Source organism: Sminthopsis crassicaudata, chromosome 3, assembly GCF_048593235.1.
Source record: "Sminthopsis crassicaudata isolate SCR6 chromosome 3, ASM4859323v1, whole genome shotgun sequence".
NCBI classification, from domain to species: domain Eukaryota; kingdom Metazoa; phylum Chordata; class Mammalia; order Dasyuromorphia; family Dasyuridae; genus Sminthopsis; species Sminthopsis crassicaudata.
The window spans coordinates 473,961,728-473,973,995 of record NC_133619.1 but is presented as its reverse complement, the minus strand read 5'-3'; the positions used below and the strand labels follow the sequence as shown (position 1 = coordinate 473,973,995).

The 12,268-nt window shown below is 34.0% G+C and overlaps 1 protein-coding gene across 1 annotated transcript in view; it reads left to right on the top strand.

The window, feature by feature from the left end:
- FRY (FRY microtubule binding protein) overlaps positions 1–12,268 on the top strand; it is a 467,849-nt gene that overhangs the window by 267,267 nt on the left and 188,314 nt on the right. Inside the window, 1 exon segment of the mRNA XM_074303532.1 lies at positions 1,550–1,603. Coding sequence (XP_074159633.1) covers positions 1,550–1,603 — 54 coding nt within the window.

Sequence of the window (12,268 nt, the reverse complement as noted above, 5' to 3'; positions counted from 1 at the left end):
TGAACCCGCCATCCTAGTTTATTCTCCAAGATTTCCCTCCTATCTTTTGTCTTATTTCTTTTGGATTATAGCTTCTTCTCCATATCCCAATCTATTTTCGAGGTGGCAGTTGGAGGTCAAAGTGATGAGTTTCTTTTTGATGGGAAACTATTTTATTAGAAAAATTAGAAACTATTTTATTAGAAAAATGAGCTATTTCATGAAGCAATGTGGTACAATAGAAAAAATCAATAGTTCTGCAGCCAGAGATCCTGGATTCATATCTGATATCTGATTGTTATTCCCTTTGCAGTCAAGGATAAATCAGTTAACCTTCCTAGGCTTCAGTTTCCTCATCTATAAAATGAGGTGATCAGATGCTTTCAGCTGTAATCTAATAAACTCAATATTATTCTAAGCAACAGAATTTAGCTCCTGAACTCCACCTTTGTGTATGTTTAACTTATTCAAATGAATAATATGTAGTGGAGAAAGTGAGCAGTGGAATATATTGCCTCCCTGGGCAGTACTAATGTAGCCACCACCCTCCCATATATTTACAATTATATGTAGGAGTGAACATAAAATATGTTATTACTCAGAATTCCCTCCCAACCAGTAGCAGGCAATAGCTTTTTTGGAGTAGAGAATTTACTCAGTGCAATGCCAATGTCAACACGGTCACTTCTTCTACCATTAGTGTTGGTCCTCAGCCCTAACCAGACATTCTTGTAGTCTATGGGGAACAGGACTCAACACTACAGCTTGGGGCACTGAGAGGGTCTGTTGACCACCTTTTGCCCATTATACTGAGACAGCCCAATAGAATAATTATTTTAAAAGGAGTTCAGGATTGTGACTCCATAGCTAGATACCTGAAACTTATAAGGCAATATTTATTCCCTTGGCAATGATGTAAGCCCAGCACCACCCCATCCACTTCCTTGTTTTACATATTTGGATATAAATAGCTTTTATCTTAGTGTTTTAAATGGCTTGGTAAACTACATAAAATTATTGCAAAGCTTTCCATAGAACTTGGCAGACAGAGGCAGCTGTGAAACTTGTGGCCTCCCTATGCAATCAATAATTTGTCTACTTTTCTTTACAACTGAATTTTTTTTCCTCTTTCCATATACCCTCTGGCACCTTCCCTGTGGCCATTTTGTCCCAAGGAGTAATATTTAAAAAGAAAATGTTTATTAATTCCTAACAGCACAGAATTACCTTCTTTATGAATTTATAGACATTTTAAAAAGTATTAGATCTATTACAAAGCAATTCAGAAAATGCTTGATATTCTTTCCTAATACAGAAGTTGTTATTGAGAGGCCATTTTGTTGTATTTTTAGATTTGAGAGACCTGAAGGTCTGAGGTTTGCTTTTAGTCCTTCATCTTTTTCTCATCTGTCTCTGTCTTTTTCTTTGTCTTTCTGTCTTCTGTATGTCTCTGTTCTCTCCCTTCTTTTTCTCTTGCGGTAATTTACATGTGCTTAGCAACAATGCAAACTTTATTATTATAAAATATAATAATTCCTAATCATAACTTTTATCTGTTTTTATTTTTTAGGAAAAGCCATTGACAAAATCTCTTCAGCGAGGAGAAGACCCTCAGTTTGATCAAGTAAGTAGCACTGTAGTGTGTACTATTCAAGTGCTCTATCCACTGTACCAACTAGCTACCCCAATATGTTTCTTTAAAAAGAAAAAACCTGCCCATTTAGTGATCATAATAATGGGTCCCTATGAACAGTATTGAAATATGGTGTCTAACCAATTTTCTCATTTCCAGAGCAGAAAATCTAGAAAATTTGGAAATATTCACAGCTTAGATCCTCAAGAAATATAAGCCCAAAATCTGTGAATGCCAAAACTAAGAAAGGTTGAAGAACAAATTAAAAGGAAGATAATGAACTTATTTAATGTCTGAGTGTATGTTAAACTTTTGTGTTGTGAAAGGACTGAAGAAGATAAATAGGCTTATTAAAAAATTTTTGATCAAAGCTATTATCAGGTTAACAGAGAAAGTTAATACTTAATACTTTGATGGATCCACAGTTTCATCAGTCTGTGTCCTCTTTCCTCTGATATCCTTCATAGTCCCTCTAAACCCTCTCTAGTTGGAAATATTTTTAACCATTTTTTTTGTTTTGTTTTGTTTTCCAAAAAAAATCTCCATTAAAAAAAATGTCTGATGTCTCTTGTCTTTTTGGTATTTTAAGGATGATTAGCCACTTATGTTTTTTCATTAATGTTTTCTGTCTTACATCATGATCAATCTTCCCTCCCTTCTGATCATCACTTGGAACATCCCAGTATTATGCTAAAAGAGTTGGCTTGGCTTGTATCATATTAACCATATGTTTGTTCAAAAGACAAAATGGATCATAGTTTCTATCTTTCATTAACAAATTAACAAATATAAAAGAAGCACAAAAGAAGAAATTTTGAAAATGAGAGAGAAGTAGATAAAATCAAAAATAAATTACAAAAATTATGAACAAAACTAAAAACTTATTCTTAGAAGGCACCAGCAAAATTATTAAACTCTGAGCTAACCTGATTTTGTTTCAAATGAACATGGTAAATTCAAAGAAGAAAGAAAATAATCAGACTAAATTAGACATGATTATACACTCTCAAACCTAAGAATTTAAAGGGAATAATTATCTATAAAAGTATAAAATAAATCATATTAATTAGATATACCCTAAAGGTCTTAAACATCATAAACTCATTTAATATAAAACTACTCACTAAGTTTTCAAAAATAAATAAATAAATGTTGATCTAGGTGAATAGTTAATAGCTATTCTCCAGATTATCTATCTGTCTCCGTTACTAAAATGAATGCCCTCCTTACTTCCACTTTTAAAAATCTCTGGTTTTCTTTAAGGCTAAGACATTATTATCTATATGAAGCTTTTCCTTGCTTCTACAACTCTGACACCTTGACCCTCATATTGAATAACTTCCCCTCAACATGATCTTGTATCTATTTTGTGTATACCTATACATATGAATATGTTGTCTCCTCCAGTTAGAGTAAACAGTTTGACTATTTTACTTTTGTCTTTGTGTTTCTCTTGGCCAGTACAGTGCTTGGCACATAATAGGTGATTAATAAATGCTTTTTAACTAAATAAGAGAGAGAGAGAAATTGGCAAATTTTAAAATGCTCCATAAATGTTAATGTTTAATATTGGCATGTCAATAATATCTTAAAATACATTATGAAAACTAATATCTGATATTCAAAAAAATGCTTAATACTCATAAGCATATGTAAGCATTCAGGCATTACATCCAACAAGGAAAGCAAAAGAAACTTGGATAGGTAGATATAGAACTGAATTTAGAATCAGGAAGAATTATGTGAATCCTGGTTCAGATACTTACTCTCTGTTCTGGAAGAATATTTGATACCTTTTACTATTGTCAAATTTTTCAGTTCAACCTCTTTCAGCATTATTTCCTTATTGGTAAAACAGAGATTAATAATAGCAGCTTCCTCTAAACATTGTTTTAAAGATCAAATGAGATAACGTGTAAAATGCTAAGTAAACCTTAAAGAATTATCCAATGCTAGTATCATTATGTTTATTATTATAAGATCAGTGATAAATGACAGTTTGTTCTTATCAAAATCAGAGATAATTAAAAGATTAAAAACAAGAAAAAATAAGTTAAAAAGAACAATTGTAGAAAGCAGATAACTTGGATTCTTATTTTGAAAAATAACAGCAATTCACATTTATTTAGATTTTACTTATAACAACCTTAGAAGAACTATAGCTCAAGTATTATTATTGTTCTATTTTGCAGACAAGGGAACTAAGGTTCTAAAAGATTAAGTTCTAAAGATTAGTATCTAAAAGATTAGATAATAAAATAGGAACTGTTTGAGGTAGGATTTGAGTCTAAATCAGTCTGACTCCTCATCCAGCAATGTGTCAAATCTTAAAAATATTCAAAATCACCAAGAGTCACACTTTATAAACAAGCCTCTGAGCAGGTGCCAAATAACAGCAGCAGCTAAATATGAAATAACCTTATACTCTGCATGATTAGAAAAAAAATAACACATGGCCAGATAAAGGTAACTTGGCCAGAGTAAATAATTTTTATGATGTTGTTTTAGTCTTTTTTGCTTTAATTTTATTTAAACTTTTGCATTGATATGAATTGGTAATATAGACCTGTTGTTCTATAATTTTTGTGATGTTGTTTTAGTCTTTTTTGTTTTAATTTTATTTAAATTTTTGCATTGATATGAATTGGTAATATAGACCTGTTGTTCTATTTTTCTGCTTTCTTCCTCATTAGGTTAGGTATTATAACTACATTTGTCTCACAAACAAGTTTTGGTTAACTGTTTCTTTTTTAATTATTGAGAATTTATGAAGCATAAATAGTAATTGCTTTTTAAATATTTGATAGATTTCACCTATAAATCCTTTTGGACCAGGATTTTTTTAGGAGACTGGGGAAAAGGGGCAATTCTTTAATGACTTATTCAATTTCATTTTCTAACTTAGCTGTTTGAGATCTCTAATGTATTTTATTAATGTGAGTATTTTGTATTTTTATAGGTAACATCTACTGTCTTGGAGTTTTAAGTATATGTAATTAGATGTAGTATTATCCTTTTTTAATAGTATTTTAGTTTTCCATATACATGCAAAGAGGATTTTTACCATTCATCTTTTCAAAACCTTGTGTTCCAAATTTTTCTCCCTCTTTGCCCTCCTCCCCAAGACAGCAAGCAATCTGATATAGGTGTAATTCTAATAATTATTTTTATTTCTTCTCTGTTGTAAATTTACTGTGGGTTTTTGGGGCAGATTTGATTTGCTCTTTTAGAACCACATGATGTTGAGAGTATGTATGATTTTTAATATTCCCACTAATAAGACATCATATCATTTAAACCCAACTCCTACAATACTTTGTGCAGCTCTATATTTTTCCTTTTGTCTACAATATTGTACAGATCTAAGAAAAGAAAAGAACTATCAAAGTGTCTACTTTTATAGGTGTACAAAATAATGAGAAAATGTATTTCTCTAAAATTTATTTGATACTTTAATATCTCAAGGGAAATAATGGAAAAAGTAGGAATGAAGGATGAATAAAACTGTGATATCTCAAACGATATTATAATGCAATAATCATCATTAATCTTTGTTATAAGGATTTGCTGAATAGGAGAATTGGAAATTTGAAAATGAATATGTACTATATATATATATATGTGTGTGTGTGTATATACACATATATATGTATATACACACTGAACTCTAATACAAAGCTTCTTAAAGTTTACTACTCATGACCCCTTTTTGCACAATAAATTTTTATGCAACCCTGAGTATTTAGGTATAAAATAATTATACAAATAAAATATTTACTCATTTACTATTTATTGTGACATTAATCATAAAGAAATTTATTTTAAAACAATTCTTTGGTATTTATATTATTTTACCACTTATTAAAGACAAAAGCAATGAATGTACTTGTTTATTTTTACATAAAGAATTAAATCTTGGTAGAATAGTTGATACCTTTTACTATTGTCAAATTTTTCACAACCCCTACCTTCATTTGTGAGACCCTATATGGGATTGCAGTCCAAAGTTTAAGAAACTTTGTTCTAAAGATTCTTGTCACATTTCCTACTTACAGAAGCATAGTTCTGGGGTATTCCTAAGAAATTGGAGATAATTTTGTAAGGCAATTGGCTCAAGCCCTTACTGATTTCACACACACACACACTCACACACACTCTCTCTCTCTTTCTCTCTCTCTCTTTCTCTCTCTCTCTCTCTCTCTCTCTCTCTCTCTCTCTCTCTCTCTCTCTCTCTCTCTCTCTCTCTCTCTCTCTCTCTCTCTCTCTCTCTCTCTCTCACACACCATATCACCCAAGATTACTAATTAAAATGACCAGATTTCAGTTAGCCAGCCTTAAGTAGATGGGATTTTGGCAGGGGCACTAGTTGGGGAGGAGGGGATGGAAACAGAGAGAAGAGCTGTTTGTTTTGTCTTGCTTAGTTTTTTTTAAAAAGAGGTATTTACTGAAGTGGAAAGAACAGCTGATGCAAAACCTCCCCTTCAAAAGTTTACAATATATTTTCCCACAAGTACATTTAACTTCCAGGATAAAGTGGACTCAAGCTCTAGAAACATATGGCAAAGAGATAATTCACAATTCCTTGTTGTTAGAAGTCCTTTTCTGCATATATGGGATGTCACTACACTTCAGCAAATATCTAATCTGTCTGTGGCTCCAAATGCAAACACTGCTATCAGTTTATCTGAAAGTATCAGCGAGAAGATGGGTAGTTCCAAATCCTGTGAACCCTTTAAAGCTCCTAAGACTGAAATTTGTGCTTCTTTTTCACTTGACCCCCATCACACTCCTGTGGTTTCTCCTCAGTGGGCTTAGTTAGGATGCTATTCTTTGACCAATTTCTGGCATTTTTTGATCCCATCTAACTTAATGCTTTATGCAGGACCAATAAACTGATTAAATCTCTCAGTCAATTAGAGTAAACTTTCTGTCTAGAAGGTTTTTTTTTTAACTCACCTCATTTTATCTGAAGACATTTAATGATCTTTCACACCTAGTTCAGGTCCCATGAGTGATTTCTTGTTTGAGATATGTTCTCATCAATGAATGTATAAGATCTAAAATAAGGATGGAACATCCTTACAAATGTGATGTAAAAACAAAAGACCCCAACACAAATATTAAGAACAAAAGAATGTATGATAATAGATTGTTCTGATTCCTTTTTTGATAGGATCACTAGACAGGTAAATCCAGGTCTAATTATTCTCTCAGACCTAAGCACCCAAACATTTCTCAGGGGTCTAGGGCAGTGATGACAAATTCAAATAGAAACAGGATATATGATATTATAAGGATCCCAGTGAGCACATAGTGACTTAGAAAATCACATATTAATATTATCTATGTTCTTTAGAATTTTATTTTATTTTGTTAAATAGTTCCCAGTTATATTTTATCTGGTTCTTATCCCCAGACAATATTTTTGACACCACTATTCTAGGGTAGCCTGAGAGACTTCTGGGGTCTCTCACTTCTATTGCTATCAGCTCAAGGACCCAATATCTATGCTGTGTAATAACCATATAGTAAGACCAATTATTAGCATTTTTATTGTTGTTCAGTCATTTCAGTTTTATCCAACTCTTCATGATCTCCTGGGGTTTTCTAGGCAAAGACACTGGAATAGTTTGCCATTTCCTTCTCCAGCTCATTTTACAGATGAAGAAACTGAGGCAAACAGTTTTAAACAGGATTAAGTGACTTGCTCAGCATTACACAGCTAGTAAATGCCAGAAGCCAGATTTGAACTCAGTAAAGTGTCTTCCTAATTCCAGGATTGGCACACTATCCATTATACCACCTAACTCTGCTAGTTCCATTGAATTTCTTAATATCAATAAGATTTTAAAATAATATATTATTTTGAAGATATAGTAAAAATTAAAGTATAAATACTTCCCTTCCAAAATCTCAGATATACCTCCTTATACCACCTCAGTCTCTGGGGGTCATAGACTCTAAACTTCATTCAGTTCTTATATGATATTAGTCCCACCAAGTGAATGATATGATATTGCTGACAGATGAGTGCTCATCTCAGCTTCTGTTGGCTTGGCTTTAAAAGGTCACTCCCTAAAATCACTCTCTATTCCTCTGAGTAGAGATGCTAATCAACAAAACTCAATCTGGACCCTTAACTCTCAGATTCCTCATACACACTCTCCTGATTTTTTTTAAATTTACAAGGTTAGAAACTCTACTCTCATCAGCTAGAATGAAAAATTATCAAACAGAAGACTAGGATAGAGGCCTATTTCTCATGGCCTGATGACCTTATGAGGACTTATCTTTGGAATTCTGCTATCAGTGGAATCCAACATTGAACAGAAAAATATTAAGGTGAGAGAGAGGTGGTGGTAACCATCTAAGGGATTTTGAATATCTTTATTGTCAATCAGTAAGCTTCCTGATTTACTCTATCAGAGTGGAATCAGTTACAGAATGAATGTTCTATGTACACTCCAAAATCTCTTCAAAGTACTCACTTCCCTTACACATCATCATGACTCCAGAAAGTTAGCTTCTCAGCTTTTCCATGAGAAGAGATGCTATCTCCAAGGCACTCTGTATATTTTCTAAAACTGCATTATACAGTAGTATAAAGCCATAAATAAATTTATCTATATTTCAGTGAAACATTTTACATTTTTCATGCTATTTTCATGGACAAAATGGAACAGTATAGGCTCTATAAGTATCATAATTCTGTGGATTTTGAACTACTTAAGTGACCAAAAAGAAGCATTAATGGTTTGATCTCAACTTGGAATAATAACATTATAGAGTTTTCTCATTTGATTTGGAAGAAGGTCTCTCCATGTGGTGGGATTATACAACCTCTGAGCTGCCTTCCAACTCTCAGGTTCCAAGATTTTCTTGGAAAATGAGATGATTCTTAAATCCTTTTCAACAGTAAATCCTGTAAAAATCAAGGATAATATGTCATAGAAACCAAGAAGAGATAAAGCATTTGAAGAAGTGGGTGATGGTCAGCCTTATGAAATGCTGCAGAAAGTGCAAGGAAAATAAGGACTGAGAAAAGACCACTGAACTTAGCAATGACAAAGTCAGTGATAGTGGTGAAGCCTGGGAAGAATTGTACAAACTGATGCCAAATGGAGAAAGTGGAACAAGAACAATTTGTACAGTGATGGCAAAGCTATAAAAAGAAACAACTTTGAAACACTTAAGGATTCTGAACAGTGCAATGACCAATCACTGGTTCAGAGAACCCATGATGAAGCATATTACCCACCTCCGGACACTCAGTCAATAAGCTTTTATTAAGTGCCTCCTATAGGCCAAGCACTGTGCTGAGCCCTGGGGATACAAATACAAATAAAAACAAAGACAGTCTCTACTCTCAAAGAGCATACAGGGGACAACAAAAGGAAATCCAAAAGTGAAGAGAGAGTTGATCTGATGGCATGATGGCAAATTCTGAACCAGTCAGAACCTAGTTTATTGGTGGAAAAGGGAGAGAAAAATTATGCTGAAACCCCTCTTTAAATAGAGCCCAAAACTCCACCATCTAATTAAAGACTCCAGTCCGGGGTTAGTGGGTTCTGAGGAGATGTGAGTACCCAGGCTGATTCAGTCGTGCAGTATAATGAAATTTCCCAGTGATGAGTTTCCTGGGGAAGGAAGGCATAATGCAAGTTCCAAAGAAGTCCAAAATCAGTGGAATTGGTGGCAAATAAGTGGTGGACTCGAGGTTTAAATATAAAGAGAAACAGACACAGAGATACGGAGATATAGCTATGTATGTATACAGCACATATAGTTGGACATGACCAATGTGGGAATTTGTTTCGCTAGTGTAAAGGGGATATGGAGCATGTACCAGACACCACTATACTTGACTATGTATATTTGTTAGAGGGTTTTGTTTTTCTTTCCTTTTTTTCTTCCTTCTTTCTTTGTTTCTTTCTTTTTTACCAATGGGGCTAGGTGGGAAGAAAAAAAAATCAGTAGCTATTAATTGAAAATTTAAAATATTTTTTAAAAAGAAAGTTACAGGTAACCTGTGGGCATGTTGTTTCAATGGTGTCACTGCTATTAACATATAAAACATATTTTTGTTAGATATTTAGATTGATATCAAATTGTCTCTGCAGTTTCCACATATATAACTTATGATGATTGGGTAAATTAGAATACACTCACTTTATTTGCGGAATTATATTTATAAATATAAGAGCAGAACTGAACTCATAGCTATATCTTCAGATTATCTTCCATTCTTTTTTTTATTAAAGGTATATTTTTCTAGTATTCAACACTTATTGCCCTTTTTTTGGTGTATACAAGATGGTCTTCAACCTGCAACAGAAAACTTACTTTGATGAGAGGTGATAGCTTACAGGTCTGGTACATCCAGTTACTTTTATTTTTAATATTATCATTATTAGGGGCAGCTAGGTGGCGCAGTGGATAGAGCACCAGCCCTGAATTCAGGAGGACCGGAGTTCAAATCTGGTCTCAGACACTTAACATTTCGTAGCTGTGTGACCCCGGGGGAGTCACTTAACCCCAGCCTCAGAAGGAAAAAAAAAAAAAAAAAAAAGAATATTATCATTAGATAATATAATATAATAATATAATAAATAATATAATAATATAATAAAAAGACAAGTCTTTTTGCAGTGCTTTAAGATTTGCAAAGTACTTTACAAATATCTCATTTTATCCTCACATATCTCACATTTTTTCCTTCTTGTCTCCATTTTATAGATGAGGAAATTCAGGGAGATTGAGGCTTAGTGACTTGCTTAGATTCACGGAACTAGATTTAAATGTCCAAGTACAAATTTGAACTCAGATATTGCTGGCTTCAGATCCAGCATTCCATCCATTTCCTACTTAACTGGAAGGATTTCTACCAAGGTCTCTCTATTCCTCCACGTTACATGAGTGGGATGCTTGGGTCCTTGACCTGAATTCTTCAGTGATGAAACTCAGCAATGCGGAGAAAACCCAGGAATTTTACAGGGAAGTGTGGCATCTCTAGCAATCTCATTGATTTCTTATCTCTGGTGTCAGAGGCAGGGGGAGTTCCAGGGATTGGCTGGTGAGAATCCGTGAACTGTAACATAGGATTGGATATTTCTAGCATAAATTTTGGCATAAAATAATTCTAGAAAATAGGCACAGACTGGCATGCCAGGCAGGAAGAGTCATGTGTAGAGCAGAGACAATCTGTCACCTACAAGCCTTATGACTCTTCAGAGAGCCTCCAGAATGGAGATTTTTCAGATTGTCACAACTGTTTTCCTGCTTTTCTTTTTAAAAGATATCGAACAACACTATTAGGCCTTTTCTTGATGACTCAGGATTATCATTACGGACATCATTTATTGCTCTGGGTTGAAATACTGTGATGCTCTTGGGGGCTATTAAAGTCTATATAGCTATTGGCCCCTGTGGTAAATAATCTCAGGCTGCTGTATTTTTATAGTTTTGTGCCTGTTTTTTATAGGTCTTTCTTCAGCGTTAGTGTTGGCTGTCATTTTTCAGTGCTGTAAAAGTGTCTATCTCTAAGGGCACCTTCCTCCCTCCTCCCCACCCAACCCCCACTATCATCACTAATTTGCTGCTTCTAATCTTCTGGAGGCTGAGAAAACAGATAACCAAGCTTGTTAGAATTGCTTTTAAAATGATGTTACTGATATCAAATCAAGTCTGTAAATATTTATTAAGGATCTGCTATGTAAAGGTCACTGAGCCAGGTGTTGGGAAGGATACAGAGAATTGTAAAATAGTCCCTGTCCCCAAGATGCTTCTAGCCTATTTGGGGAAACAAGAGACAAGGTCATGAGAGTAAATAACAATGGAACCTTTAATTAACAGTTCAAGATTACAAAAGGAGAGATGCCACAAGGAAGTATGTGATTAATTGCCCAATGAAAGTGTAGACAGCTAGATGCTATAATAATTCAGGAGGAGAGAATTCATCAAGCTAAGGCAGTTTGAGTGCTGTTTTGTAGTAAAGGTGTTCGTAGAATTTGTACAGATGTTCACCTTTGCTCTGCACTTCATTTGGTTCTTCATACAACTACCAAAACAATCTTTCAAACAGTGAAATGGGGCCATGTCACTCCCATTACTCAAAAACCATCAGTGGCTCGGACTTTGAGAATCTCACAATTAGAAGGGAAGCTGAAGATTACATAGAGCAATGATGATAGGAAGAGGGAGGCCACTAAATTGTACATAAAGATCTCTGTGGATCACATGTTATTGTTCAGTCTTTTTTCAGTCATGTCTGACTCTTCATGAATCCATTTGAGGTTTTCGTAACAAAAATACTGGAGTGATTTGTCATTTCCTTCTCCAGCTCATTTTACAGATGAGGAAACTGAGGCAAACAGGATTAAGTGACTTGTCCAGAATCATACAATTAGTTAAGTGTCTGAGGCTGGATTTGAACTCAGGAAGATGAGTTTTCCTGAATTCAGGCCTGATGACTTGTGCACTTAGTGGCCCTGTGTGCCACATACTGAATCAGAAAATCACATCTTAACTTGCTATTTATTTTTACTTAGTTTGTTCATTATTTCCCAGTTATATTTTAGTCTAGTTTAGGCTATACATTTGTCACTACTTATCCAACCCAGTCTCTGAAGAAGAATCTCTCCATAGCATGCTCTACAA